The 16,155-nt window shown below is 34.2% G+C and overlaps 1 protein-coding gene across 3 annotated transcripts in view; it reads left to right on the top strand.

Moving 5' to 3' along the window:
• Positions 1-16,155, top strand: part of LOC127723126 (peroxisomal acyl-coenzyme A oxidase 1-like) — a 33,777-nt gene that overhangs the window by 7,382 nt on the left and 10,240 nt on the right. The window contains exons 2-3 of one of the 3 annotated variants that reach the window (XM_052229619.1): positions 5,607-5,769; positions 14,771-14,931. In XM_052229619.1, the coding sequence (XP_052085579.1) occupies positions 5,607-5,769; positions 14,771-14,931 (324 nt within the window). The other 2 variants (XM_052229621.1, XM_052229620.1) reach the window with 2 other exon arrangements.

Here is a 16,155-nt window from a genome sequence, read left to right on the forward strand (position 1 = left end):
ACTTTATATTTGGAGCCAAGCAAGAATACAATATTAATTTAAAAAATATAAGGAAAAAAAAGAAAAAAAATATTTTTAAGAGTTACTTAGACAACTTGACTTAATCAACTTCGAAATTTAAAAAAAAAATCGTACGAGATTTAACGAGAGTGACGAAACTTTTTAGATTGGTCATGTAGAGAGAGTTATCGTTCTTTATTCCAATTCGATGCTTCTACCATAAGTGCCAGCTAAAGCTGGCATATTACTATTAGTTGTTTCAGGGCTGCAAGAACTGATGAAGCAGACAAGGCAATGCCTTGTCTGAATTTCTGGCAATTAAAAAAATAAAATGGAAAAGCTAGGCATGCAGGGGTAGAACACACCTTTGCATTTTCATATCAAGAATAAAGTTATGCATACTTCGAATAGTCATTAATGTTGACATGCAGCTTCTGTACTTTAATTTCAACTAAGTTCAGTATTAAACTCTGCCTGATTACCACTGTCAACATATATTTGTTCCGCCTTACAGAAGTTCCACTGGAAACTTTGTTATAAACAATGCCATAATATCTGTTCCTGTTGGAACAAATATTCTATACCCTTTATTCCGTTAGGAACAAATACTGTAACATTTGTTTCAGTGGAACTAATATTACAGAATATTTCTTCCATTAAGAACTTATATTTATGATGGAACTCATATTTCGTGACGGCCATCACCAGTAAAACGTCATTTGGTTCTGCAATTATTTATTTCCTGCGAAAATGATAATGGATTTTTTTTATCAGTGTGCAAAGTTAATCAAAATCTAAATAATTAGAATTCTTCAACTTGCTACAATTGTAGGTCAATATTATAATATTAAAGAAGCATTCACAGCTCACTAAGCCAGGAGTATCAAAACACCTCACAATTTGTGTGTACTCACTACTGATTTCTCTTTCAAATAAAATGAAGATTTGAGGCATTTTTAAATATTTTGCTACAAACCTGGCTACTATTCAAAACATGTATTTCGGATGGATGGAGGATTTTTTTTAGTTTAACGTCAAGTGGGCTTTATTTCAGCTATATAATGGAGGGCAGATTATGTGATCATTCAATTCGAATGCTAAATGGACAGGACAAAATCTTGACAGACTGACAATTTAATTTCTTGATTCTACTACATGTAGTATGAATTTCCATGGAGGATTGTGGGAATACTTCAGCTTGCGAAAAAAGATGGTGACAGAATTAAACATGGATCGTATTCAATTTGTATCATTATTGATTCATGTACGTGTTATCCATTTATAAAATGAGCAAAATAAATGAATTATCCAAATTCAAGATATTAGTCAAACGATGGGATCTTATCGACACAAGAAAGATCGAACTAGTGACTAGGTTCAACTCTATGGGCTTTACCTAAGATTATTGAAAATGTGTGTTACTTTTAATGAAGCGCTTTTAAACACCAAAGATATATTTTTATATATGTGAGACATGGAAATGATTTTCTGCATTTGAATAACTAAAATATGGGCCAAATGAAATATCTTAAGTTTGTAATTTGTCATCATAACAGAGTAGGTGTGTTTGATATACAAAGTATCAGATAAAGGCCGAATTATATGCAAATCTATTCTTTTTTAAATAAATACCTCTACCCCTTGAGACGCAAAATCTGACACCCTGAGTGACACATTGTATTTTGATGAAACATTAGTTTTTAAACCAATAAATTTTTACTAAGATAAAGAAGATGGCAATTGGTTAAATTCCATGTCATAAGAATTAATTTCCATATAAATCGTACAGGAAAACATCGTCAAAAGTAGTTTTTTATCCTTAAACTTGCATATGAAGCCTCAAAATCTGCAACAAGGAAAACTAGGGAGAGGTGTTTGAGAAAACAGATCACTGAATACGTCTGCTTCTGCTAGCTGGAAATATATTATGTTTTGGTTCCTTCCGTACAATACATTACTTGGTACATGTACTATAAACAATTCTCAAAAAAGAAATTTTGATACTTGAACTTACCTTGATCGTTTTTCTCCGCTTTAAAACCGCCACCCCGTGTAAACATAGCTGACTGCCGGCATGTGGCGTTCTACATGGTGGTAATTCATTATTCATGTGTAAGACTTTTCATGTTAATGTAGAAAATTATGTGTCCATTCTCAATTTTACTTATCATATTTACGGTTGCATTTTCTAAAAAACTCAATATTTTAGTTTGATTTGATTTTTTTTTCTTCAACTTTGCCACATAAGGGGAGATTACTCAGAAGAATTAATTTTTATTATAGAAAGTGTTATGAATTTACCTATTTTAATATGTAGCAAAACACAAGTCTGGTGACCCCAATTTTTCTTTTTTTTTTCATCTGAAAGCATGTTACATGAGCAATCTTCTCAAATTTTATCTTAAAATTCTATGTTGAAGTTCTCTTTTTATCACACAAAATTGGATTTTTCATGCATAATCTATATAAAATCTAACAATTTTGCACAACCTGTAGCACGAAAAAAGTCTGGTGACCCATACTTTTAATTATATTTTGGAAAAAAGCATGATGAAAACACCATTTTGACAAATTATTTAAAAATTCAATGGATTCCCAAGAGAAAATAAATCTGGGATCCCACTGGAATTCCGGCTGGAATTCCGATGGGATTCCAATTGGGATCCCACCTAATTGCACTGGGATAAAATTTCGGGATTCCCGCAAAAGAAGCGGGATCCCGATGTATATCCCGGTGGAAATATACTGGGATCCCACTGGGATATTGTGGGATTTTGATTGGAATATACTGGGATTCCTGGAAAAAAATCGGGATCCTGAAATAAATCCCAGTGGAAATATACTGGGATATTGTGGGATTTTGATTGGAATACACTATACTGGGATTCCCGGAAAAAAAGCGGGATCCCAAAATAAATCCCAGCAGGATATACATGCACCAATTCCAATTACACGTACTAGACACCACTGGGATTCCTGGGTTATTTATGCAAAAGGATACATGTAAAGTTCTCCTCCTTTCTGTAAATAAATTTGCTGTCTGTACTTCCAACAAGTATTGCTGAGTAAAGGTAACTGGAATCTGCATGCAATCTGTTTATACTATCAAAATTGGCAGCTCCATTTAATCAAATCATTAAATCCCCTAAAAGTATAAAAACAAATCCACAAAGAATCATTTGTTCAAGACGTTTTGAAGCAAAACATTTAATAGAAATATTATTGCATGTTTAGACAATAGGTTGGAAGCCATTTGGAATCAAATTAATTACCCTCCCCCTTTTTTATCCCCTGAAGATAAAAATAACTAGCGACTTAATATTTTCACCAAATAACCATTCACACAACTCAATTAAATTTTTATATACCTACCAGTTATGCCTGTTATGTGACAACAAGATTATTCATTGTTTTTATATGTTAAAATAAATTTATATATTTTCAGTTTATGCTTTCAGACTTTCTGGTGTTGATTTGCTCAAATAAAAACCATAAAAATCATAGTTCCTATATAAATTATATTTATAATCATTATATACACATATACACATGTTAAATTAAATTATTAATGCACTTATCTGAAAATATCGGCATCAGATTCATCTTGATCCTCCATAAATCAGCGTAATCAGATTTTGATGACGTATTTACCAGTACACTAACGTCGAGGTGACAATCTCGCCCCATATTATATCGGCCAGAAGTTGATCTGTCTCCGTAACGGTATTATAAAAATAAATCAAGGATATCGCATAAAAATATTTATTACTGGCCAGTTTTTAAATATAAGAAAACAAAAGTTTATTTAATCGGCACAGGGTGCATGCGGATGAACTAGTGGCCGCATTATCTAGGACAGTATTTTCTAGGGTCGGACTGTTCAGTACAATTACAAAAAAAAAAACATGTGGTCATGACTTTTTTTACATTTTACATAAGTTGAGAAACCGACGTTTTACGATGTCGATCATTAGCCTATCATTGATATATGCCGGACGACAATTAATAGAAACGCACTTATATGAACTTGGAAAAAATCATAAACGCCCCAGCGTGTCTGGCAAAACAGCCGTTGACATTTCTCGGACGCCCTGCCATTTTTATTGCGAAAATCTCGGCATTTTCTGACTCTGAAATACTGTCAAACTGAAAATTAAGTGCCTCATTAAGTGATTGGCTTCACCTGACAGCTTTGGTGTCATACACATTGTTAATAAACACCAATAACCTTTGCTTTATGTTATAAATAATTGTGTATTTCAAAAATGTTTGACAAAGAAGGAAGGCGTCCCAGAAAAAAAAATAGCCTTGCCATACGTCATAATTATTTGAACTACTAACATGGCTGTAAATGGATAAAAACCATATTTGTTAAAACAATCATGCTAATTGAATAGATCCATATGCGTTTTCAGATTCAGCACTCAACAACTTCCTGTGTACCAAACACTTACGTATTTTTGCAAACAAAATTCTGTTTTATGTTTTCCCGTTTCAACTAGAATGGGATCCTGGCTTCAGACAGTTATCCCAAATGGGATCCCAGTTTCAGATATTTATCCCATTTCAACTACAATGGGATCCCGGCTTCAGACACATATCCCAAATGGGATCCCAGTTTCAGATATTTATCCCGAATGGGATCCCGTCTTCAGATGCCCATCCCGGCTTATCCCGCCAATTTCACCGGGATTTCATTGGGATCCCGATGGATCCCGATTTCATTTTCTCTTGGGTTTTGATTAAGACATCCACCTTAAATGATGACTTTTTCCCTTTTTTGCATTTTTTTTTTAGCTAAAAGAGACAAGTTTGGCCTACATGAGAATCATCTGTAACACTCAAATCAAAACAGTTGGAAGGCCAAACCAAATACACATTTGATGAGTAATTAAAAAAAAGAAAATTCTTAAAAGTTGGGCCAAATAAGGCTGAGGTAATCTATACATGGAGGTAGAAGAAACCTTGGTGTTTCAAATAGTCAAACAGCAGTATGGGCTTTGCTTATTGTTGAAGGCTGTATGGTGACCTATAGTTGTTATTTCTGTGTTATTTGGTCTCTTGTGAAGAGTTGTCTCATCATGCTCATTGTCAATCATACCACATCTTCTTTTTATACGCCCTTTTACAGGACGTATTATGGTGTCGGACATTAACTCAAAAACGCTTTAACCAATTTGCATATAACTTTAGGCAATTGTTTATATCTATTGAAATGAGCTCCCTTTTATGTTTTATAAATTTTATATTTTACGTTTCAGAGTTATGGGGTTTTATTCATTAAAAAGGGGGGATTTTCCAGTTTTCAGACAATAACTAAAAAAAGCTTTCAGCAGTTCTCATGAAACTTTGGTGAATTGTTTATATTTATTGACGTAAGCTCCCTTTTGATTTTTATAAATTTCTGATATGACATTGAGAAGTAATTGAACTTTATTCTTTGAAAACACAACGGGCGTATCATGGGCTCATGGCGCAGCTGTTTATTTATATTTGTTATCATCAAAATTTGAAAGTTTTTGTAACTCACAGATAGTATTAATGAATATGTTGTAGTGCTATTGCTCATGACCAGTCACCATTAATGATCATTAATCTTTTTGTAGAGAACATTGCAATCCAAGATCCCTTCTTCAAGAAACAGAAGTCCTGGGCCTTCTGTAGCGTAGAAGAACAGTATGATATGGGACTATCTAAAAGTATCTACATACAGAAAAAACTTGAGGAAATGGGGATTACAGACATGCAAGAGGCTTTTTATTATAGAGAGTAAGTAATTAAGGGACTATCTAAAAGTATCTACATACAGAAAAAACTCCAGGAAATGGGGATTACAGACATGCAAGAGGCCTTTTATTATAGAGAGTAAGTAATTAAGGGACTATCTAAAAGTATCTACATACAGAAAAAACTCCACGAAATGGGGATTACAGACATGCAAGAGGCCTTTTATTATAGAGAGTAAGTAATTAAGGGACTATCTAAAAGTATCTACATACAGAAAAAACTCCAGGAAATGGGGATTACAGATATGCAAGAGGCTTTTTATTATAGAGAGTAAGTAATAAAATGATTAGCCAGCAGGAAAACAAATATTATAAGATATTTAAGAATCACAGATATGGAGGGAGTTTTTGTTTTAAAGAATATCATGCATGTAAAATAGGTAATCATTTTCACTAAATTCATTGCATCTTGACTATAAAACATAAGTAAAATTGAGAATGGAAATGGGGAATGTGTCAAAGAGACAACAACCCGACCATAGAACAGACAACAGCAGAAGGTCACCAACAGGTCTTCAATGTAGCGAGAAATTCCCGCACCCGGAGGCGTCCTTCAGCTGGCCCCTAAACAAATAGATAAACTAGTTCAGTGATAATGAACGCCATACTAAACTCCAAATTGTACACAAGAAACTAAAATAAAAAATAATACAAGACTAACAAAGGCTAGAGGCTCCTGACTTGGGACAGGCGCAAAAATGCGGCGGGGTTAAACATGTTTATGAGATCTCAACCCTCCCCCTATACCTCTAGCCAATGTAGAAAAGTAAACGCATAACAATATGCACATTAAAATTCAGTTCAAGAGAAGTCCGAGTCTGATGTCAGAAGATGTAACCAAAGAAAATAAACAAAATGACAATAATACATAAATAACAACAGACCACTAGCAGTTAACTGACATGCCAGCTCCAGACTTCAATTAAACTAATTGAAAGATTATGTCTTCATCATATGAATATCAGGCACAATCCTTCCCGTTAGGGGTTTAGTATCATACCATCATAACATATATGAGAAGAACATAACCCGTGTCATGCCAACAACTGGTTTTTAAATAAATGTGTTTAGTGCCGATGCAAAGACCCTATAAGTGAATCAATATTAACGCCAAAATATGCAATCTTTGATGACCTGACAACAGTATCGTAACTATATCCCTTCTTAATAAGTCTATTTAAAGGTTTTGTTAGCTTCAGAGGTGAATACTGACATTTTTGTGCTTTATAAAGAAAATTTCCATAAAAAATTGGATGTGAAATACCTGAAAGTGTAAGAAGTCTGCATGTTGAGCTATATTTACGAATGATGTCCTTATACCGATGATAAAATTTAGTAAATGTTTTGACTAGTTTGTGATATCGAAAACCCTGGTGTAATAATTTTTCAGTAATACATAAATTTCTCTCGTTAAAATCTAAAACATTGTTACATACACGAGCGAATCGTACAAGTTGAGATATATAAACACCGTAAGATGGTGACGAGGGAACGTCACCATCTATAAATGGATAATTAACGATAGGAAATGAAAAATCATCTCTTTTATCATATATTTTAGTATTAAGCTTTCCGTTAATGATATAGATATCAAGATCGAGGAAAGGGCAGTGGTCATTGTTAGTATTAGCTTTATTTAAAGTAAGTTCAACAGGATAAATTTCTTTAGTATACATACTGAAGTCGTCATTATTGAGAGCCAAAATATCATCCAAATATCTAAAAGTATTATTAAATTTGTGTATCAGATGTTGTTTCGATGGGTCTTTGCTGATTTTTGTCATAAATTGTAACTCATAGCAATACAAAAAAAGGTCCGCAATAAGTGGTGCACAGTTAGTCCCCATTGGAATTGCGATAACCTGACGATATACGGAATCTCCAAAGCGAACAAAAATGTTATCTAGTAAAAATTCAAGGGCATATATAGTATCAAAGCAGAATATGAATCTTGTGCAATGCCAAAAGAAAGAGAATATTTCATAGAAATTATAACAATTAGAAAAACGAATCAATTTCATGAATTTCCAGATGATTTTATCTTATTTAAATGAAAGAATATGTGATATGACTGCTAATGAGACAACTATCCACCAGAGACCAAAATGTAAAACAATGAAAATCAAAATAAGGAAACCAACAGTCTGATTTAAACCTAAGCAATAAAAGAAAATCAAACATGTTAGGCATCAACCAACAACCCCCCTCCCCCTGAATAACAGGCTCCTGACTTAAGACAGACACATACAGACAGCAACCAACAATTACCACTGAGTTACAGGCTCCTGACTTAAGACAGACACATACAGACAGCAACCAACAACAACCACTGAATAACAGGCTCCTGACTTAAGACAGGCACATACAGACAGCAGTCAACAACAACCACTGAATAACAGGCTCCTGACTTAAGACAGACACATACAGACAGCAACCAACAATTACCACTGAATAACAGGCTCCTGACTTAAGACAGACACATACAGACAGCAACCAACAACAACCACTGAATAACAGGCTCCTGACTTAAGACAGGCACATACAGACAGCAACCAACAACAACCACTGAATAACAGGCTCCTGACTTAAGACAGGCACAGACAGACAACAACCAACAACAACCCCTAAATAACAGGCTCCTGACTTAAGACAGGCACATACAGACAGCAACCAACAACAACCACTGAATAACAGGCTCCTGACTTAATATAGGTACATACAGACAGCAACCAACAACAACCACTGAATAACAGGCTCCTGACTTAAGACAGGCACATACAGAATGCATTGGGGTAAAACATGTTTGCAAGTACTCAACTCACCCCTAATCTAGGAAAAAGGTGTAACAACACAACATAAGAGAAACCAGTTGGAAAGATCCTCAAAGGGGTTGACTCATCAGATTGATATAAAGCATAATAAACAACTAACAAAAAAAACCCCAAAACCTGCGGGCCTCAAATATAAAAAGATATGGTAAGTTTGCCAATGAGACAACTCTCCACAAGAGACCAAATGACTTAGAAATTCAAGGCTACTTTAAAAGCCAATTATACACAATATATCTGTACTGAAACCTTCTTGTTATTCTAGATAAAATAAGTTTGATCAATGTTTCTTCGTACACAACATTTTTGTACTAATTACAGGCTTAAATCACTTTTGCTTTTCTGTCAAGTGTGTTACATTGCAGAAAAAAAGTAAATATGGTTCATTTATAGATCTGATGTACTGTAATGCATGCCAAGTGCTGATACAATTATATTTATTTTTAGGTCTGTTGTAATACATGCTCACAGCGGGGATCTAAGTCTTAACAACATTATATTTATTTTTAAGGTCGGATGTAATACATGCTCAGAGAGATCTAAGTCTTTACAACATTAGGTTTATTTTTAGGTCTTATGTAATACATGCTCAGAGAGATCTAAGTCTTTACAACATTAGGTTTATTTTTAGGTCTTATGTAATACATGCTCAGAGAGATCTAAGTCTTTACAACATTAGGTTTATTTTTAGGTCTTATGTAATACATGCTCAGAGAGATCTAAGTCTTTACAACATTAGGTGATGTAATACATGCTCAAAGAGATCTAAGACTTTACATCCTTAGGTTTATTTTTAGGTCTGATGTAATACATGCTCAGAGAGATCTAAGTCTTTACAACATTAGGTTTATTTTTAGGTCTTATGTAATACATGCTCAGAGAGGTCTAAGTCTTTACATCATTAGGTTTATATTAGGTCTTATGTAATACATGCTCAGAGAGATCTAAGTCTTTACAACATTAGGTGATGTAATACATGCTCAAAGAGATCTAAGACTTTACATCATTAGGTTTATTTTTAGGTCTGATGTAATACATGCTCAGAGAGATCTAAGTCTTTACAACATTAGGTTTATTTTTAGGTCTTATGTAATACATGCTCAGAGAGGTCTAAGTCTTTACATCATTAGGTTTATTTTTAGGTCTGATGTAATACATGCTCAGAGAGGTCTAAGTCTTTACAACATTAGGTTTATTTTTAGGTCTGATGTAATACATGCTCAGAGAGATCTTAGTCTTTACAACATTAGGTTTATTTTTAGGTCTTATGTAATACATGCTCAGAGAGATCTAAGTCTTTATAACATTAGGTGATGTAATACATGGGCAGAGAGGTCTAAGACTTTACAACATCAGGTTTATTTTTAGGTCTGATGTAATACATGCTCAGAGAGATCTAAGTCTTTACAACATTAGGTTTATTTTTAGGTCTGATGTAATACATGCTCAGAGAGATCTAAGTCTTTACAACATTAGGTTTATTTTTAGGTCTTATGTAATACATGCTCAGAGAGATCTTAGTCTTTACAACATTAGGTTTATTTTTAGGTCTTATGTAATACATGCTCAGAGAGATCTAAGACTTTACAACATTAGGTGAAGTAATACATGCTCAGAGAGATCTAAGACTTTACAACATTAGGTTTATTTTTAGGTCTTATGTAATACATGCTCAGAGAGATCTAAGACTTTACATCATTAGGTTTATATTAGGTCTTATGTAATACATGCTCAGAGAGATCTGAGTCTTTACAACATTAGGTTTATTTTTAGGTCTGATGTAATACATGCTCAGAGAGATCTAAGTCTTTATAATATTTGCTTTATTTTTTTCAGCCACAGCAGTTAAGACTTTCTTTTCTTGTATTTGGCTTAATTAAATCATGTTTATGTTTTTTATTATGCATATGTTGACTAGAATGCCACAGTCCAGTGAAGGGCCACCATTTTATGGGGGTTGGGGGTCAGAAAATCTGGGAAATTAACTGAAAAAAAATAATCTTGAAAAAGATTGGAGGAAAATGAATGGAAATAATTGTTAAAATATATTTTCATGCAACAAAGCTGCGTCAAAAAATTAATCTGCATAGCAACAGATAAAAATGAATATTCTGTCTGCAAAAAATCCTCTTGGCCCTTATAGAATATCAAATTGTGGTCCCCTAAGGCTTCTATTTCATCTGTTTCTTTTTAGACCAGCCACATCACACGAGAACAGTCCTCTTGACCTCCATTATGGCATGTTTATCCCTACTATTGATAAACAAGGAACTCCAGAACAGAGGCAAAAATGGCTGTATTTATCTGAGAGCTTGCAAGTAGTGGGAACTTATGCCCAAACAGAATTAGGACATGGTTGGTTCTGATGTTGAAGTTTAAATTTTTGTCTCCCATGTACCGTCTAAGTGTCATTGATTTTCTCAATCTCAAGAATATAAAAATCCTAAACTTGCTGCTAGGTTATACTTCTGTACAAGTTGCTTCCTGTTCCAGACAATGGAGTAGGTCTAGTTTCCTGTCTTGCTCCCTGTTCCAGACAATGGAGTAGGTCTAGTTTCCTGTCTTGCTCCCTGTTCTAGACAATGGAGTAGGTCTAGTTTCCTGTCTTGCTCCCTGTTCCAGACAATGGAGTAGGTCTAGTTTCCTGTCTTGCTCCCTGTTCTAGACAATGGAGTAGGTCTAGTTTCCTGTCTTGCTCCCTGTTCCAGACAATGGAGTAGGTCTAGTTTCCTGTCTTGCTCCCTGTTCTAGACAATGGAGTAGGTCTAGTTTCCTGTCTTGCTCCCTGTTCCAGACAATGGAGTAGGTCTAGTTTCCTGTCTTGCTTCCTGTTCCAGACAATGGAGTAGGTCTAGTTTCCTGTCTTGCTCCCTGTTCCAGACAATGGAGTAGGTCTAGTTTCCTGTCTTGCTCCCTGTTCCAGACAATAGAGTAGGTCTAGTTTCCTGTCTTGCTCCCTGTTCCAGACAATGGAGTAGGTCTAGTTTCCTGTCTTGCTCCGTGTTCCAGACAATGGAGTAGGTCTAGTTTCCTGTCTTGCTCCCTGTTCTACACAATGGAGTAGGTCTAGTTTCCTGTCTTTCTAAATTCAGAAATTATTGTGTGCATTAATTATTGAAATATTAGAAGAAACGAAAAAGTGCAAGATTAATTGTTGCAATTTCAGGAAATTCAGCCTAGGCCACACTTAGAAATATTTTAGTTTGCCTAAACCCTATCCTGTGGTAGAGACAGTGGGTAGTTAGGTAGGCATTTTTTTTTTCAGCAAAGAGAAATTGAAGTGTCAGATGTTTGTTAGTCTTCATGCCTATCTGATTAAAAAAACACTTTTTTGAATCAGGACAATAAAAGATTTTGAGTAGGCAGCTATTTTCTGGGTAGGTAGGGTTAGGGCAAACAAACATTCTTTTTAATGGCCCTACATATATAAGTATCGAATATCAGAGTGAGATAGAATTTTTATTATTGTGATACTCACCCAGTTGCATTAAGCACTTTAATTAAAACCGCGCAACAATTTCTGAATTTACAGTAATTAAAAGTAAAAAGCATTTAAAAGAAAACCAAAAATTACCTATAAATTTATAACAGGAACAAACCACTCCCTAGTAATCATTGGCTCATCATTGCAGGAAACCAGTCCTAAGATTAAGGAATCATGTCATCGTAGCTCTAGTCGTGCTAGTTCAGCATGTTCAGTTATAATTAAATTTTTCTAATAGTTCATTCCAGGAAAGACCAATACAAACCATACAGATACTGAAATTCATCATGTAACCATCAAATCAAATTCAGTCTTGCATTGATCATGTTGATGGAAAAGAAGAAATCTAAATAAATAAAGTGTTTTACAAATTTGACTAAAAAATGAAAGACTAAAACTGTTTTCTTTGAACAAAAAATAAGGCATCAGTTTATATTATTCAAGCTCAGTTGCACTTTTCTTGAAGAATAGTATGACAAAGACATAATTCTTTTTATTGTTTTGATACTTTGGTTGTGATTTTCACAACTTATAAAGACACATGTCTAGAATGCACTATGACCTCTAGATGTCTTTTAGTTTTGTGTTTTGTTGGGTTGCTGTCTCATATAATGATGTGTACCCCCCCCCCCCCCTCACCATCTCCTTTTATTCATTCAACAAGAAATTGTTTTTGGTTGAAAGCAGTTCAGATTAATTCACTGTGCTACGCCTCTAACAGAAGAAATATTCTCTTTATACTGATAATTCAGAAATTAATGGATGCATTATAATGGCAAATTCTTCACCACTGTTAAAGGATGTGCTCATGAAGGAAGTAGGTGTGTTCTATAACATGTTAGTTCAGATTTATTGTATGTTTGTTTGTATGTGTGTTCTACCACATGCTAGTTCAAATCTATTGTTTGTTGTTTCTAGGTGTGTTCTACCACATGCTAGTTCAGATGTATTGTTTGTTCTTTGTAGGTGTGTTCTACCTCATGCTAGTTCAGATCTATTGTATGTTTAATTTGTTTGTAGGTGTGTTCTACCACATACTAGTTCAGATCTATTGTTTGTTGTTTGTATGTGTGTTCTACCACATGCTAGTACACCTTTAGATTTACAAATCCAAGCATTCATACCTACAATTGAAAAATAGGGCACAAATCAACAAAAAGATAGGTGGCTTCTGAAATCACAAGAACTGAAAAAAATCGGAGCATATGCTCAAACTGAGCTAGGACATGGTAATTTTGCAATTGTCTATGATCCTGAAATGCTAGTGTGGCAGTTTTGCTTTCCTTTCCAGTACACAAAAATTGGTTTTAATTTGTCTGTAGGAGGGTCCTATATTTCAGGGAGGAGGTCCTATATCTCAAGGGTGAGGTTCCTATATGTCAATAGAGAGAGTCCTATATTTCAAGGGGTTGGACCTTTATTTCAAGGGGAGCGTCCTATATTTTAGGATGGAGGAATATACATTCAAACTTCTATGTTGTAATGTAGATACCTAATAACTGAGAGACCATGAGATAAATATTTCTTGCCAGATACAATTCCAGGATAAATCTTGACAGAAAGTAAAACTGGGGGAGACGATTCAAATGGGGCATTATAAAACCATAAGTTAAAAAAAAATGTTCACATTTTGCCTAGGATGCACAAGTATGGCAATAACAGTGTTGCTTTAGAGGTGCTTGGGGAATTCATATATGATACCCCCCCCCCCCCCCCCCCCCCCCCTATTCCAAGTGTTATTGTAAATTGGTATGGATAAGAGCAAGAACACATTAAATAAATGAAAATTATAAGTAATGAAAATTAGTAAAGATTTAAAGTAAAAAAATACTTTAAAAAAAAATCAAATTAACAGAAAAAAAATAATATAGAAAAAAAAGTGGGTACATTCACAAGCACATGTGATAGAGGGTTTTAGATATGGTTCAGCCAAACTTTTAGTTCTGAAATGTCTACTAGTGTCTAACACATTTGTGTTTAGGGGCCAGCTGAAGCCCGCCTATCGGGTGCTGGATTTCCTCTCAGTGTTGAAGACCCATTGGTTGCCTTGGGCTGTTTTCTGCTCTTTGGTCTGGTTGTTGTCTATTTGACACATTTCCCATTTCCATTCTAAATTTTAAGTATTCATATTGAATTCCTTTTGATGATCACTTTTTTTGTACTTGTAGCTTTAGCTTTCCAGGCAGAATCCACTGATGTAGACATTTTTGTTGAATTATTTATTTTTATTGTAGAGGCCTCCAGCTTAAATCCATTTGTCTAATTGCCTCCATGTTATTCAGCTTTTGCCACAAGCCTTTTTATAATGATCTCTCATTGTAGATGTCCAGCTTTTATAATTAAATAATGCCTCCTTGAATGAGTTTTATTCAGCTTTTATCGCTTACCTATTTTAAACAATGTCCTCTCATTGTAGATGTCCAGCTGCACATGAAAATAGTCCTCTGGGTCTATACTGTGCTATATTTTTATCATTGTAGATGTGCAGCTGCACATGAAAATAGTCCTCTGGGTCTATACTATGCTATATTTTTATCATTGTAGATGTGCAGCTGCACATGAAAATAGTCCTCTGGGTCTATACTGTGCTATATTTTTATCATTGTAGATGTGCAGCTGCACATGAAAATAGTTCTCTTGGTCTACACTATGCTATATTTTTATCATTGTAGATGTGCAGGTGCACATGAAAATAGTCCTCTTGGTCTGCACTATGCTATGTTTTTACCAACAATCAATAAACAAGCTACACCTGAACAAAAAAAGAAATGGTTGCCTCTAGCGAAAAGTTATAAAATGATTGGCACTTATGCTCAGACGGAACTAGGACATGGTAATATTTTCCAGAAACCAAAACCTTGTGATCTTTTATTTCTATGATAATGGCATAACTTTGATGTAGCTTCAAATAAGTATTCATTTATTATAATGTGACTTTTTAAAAAAATTGAAGGACTATCTGGTTATTTACTTCTTGTGTTAGATATTTTGTAGGGGAGATAATTTGAATCTTGTGTTAAGGCCACATTGGGCAGTGATTATCTCATAATATCAGAGTATTTTTGAAAAATGTAAACACATCATGTTTTATTTTGTCTTTTTAGAGTTACTGCTTGCCATTGGATTATCTGAGACTCTTTGAAATCTTTTTCCCTTATATTTTGTTGATTGTCTCCCTTAGAACTAGCAGTAAAATATCTCCCTTAAAGCCTACTACAGTTAAAATGATCATCTCCCTTACAACTAGTAGTAATCTATTATCATGTGACAATGATTATCTCCACTACAATAAGTAGTGAGATATCTCCCTTACATTCTTATACGATGACAATGATTATCTCTCGTAGAATTAAAAGCGAATTTTCTCCCTTAAAGTCTACTACAGTGACTCCTTTAATATCTATTACAGTGACAACGGTTATCTACCATATAACTAGTAGTAAGATATCTCCCTAAAAGTCTACTACAATGACAATGATTATCTCCCCTTGAACAAGTAGTGAGATATCTCCTTTAAAGTCTACTACAGTGACAATGATTATCTCCCCTTGAACTAGTTGTGTCACAAAAGTCAAAAAATAAAACTCCAATTCCTACCCTCCCTTATTTATTTTGAATGGAATAACCCTTAGATATGCCAATAGAAGTTCAAATACTACATGTACCATATGTTCTCTTTAAATCCTGCTTTAATATACACATCTCAGTGTTACACAATACTGCTTATATACTGATGAGTTCATCAAATGAAATTTAGCCAGGAACAATAACAATAACAATACAGGAACAAGTCTGCTATCTTTTGTAAATATATATTTGTCAATAAAATTTTATCAAATGAAAAAAACAAAACAAAAAACAAGTCTGCTATCAAAAGGGTGCAATTGGTGCCACTACTTATATACACAAGTTATATGCACTGATGAGTTCATTATTATATGTAAAATAAGATACTTTGGAACAAGGCTGCTATTAAAAGGGCGCAATTGGTGCCACTACTAATATACACAAGTTATGAAAAGCACTGATGAGTTCATTAATAAGAAATATGAGTTTG

This window comes from Mytilus californianus, unplaced genomic scaffold (genome assembly GCF_021869535.1).
Source record: "Mytilus californianus isolate M0D057914Y unplaced genomic scaffold, xbMytCali1.0.p SCAF_13, whole genome shotgun sequence".
NCBI lineage: Eukaryota > Metazoa > Mollusca > Bivalvia > Mytilida > Mytilidae > Mytilus > Mytilus californianus.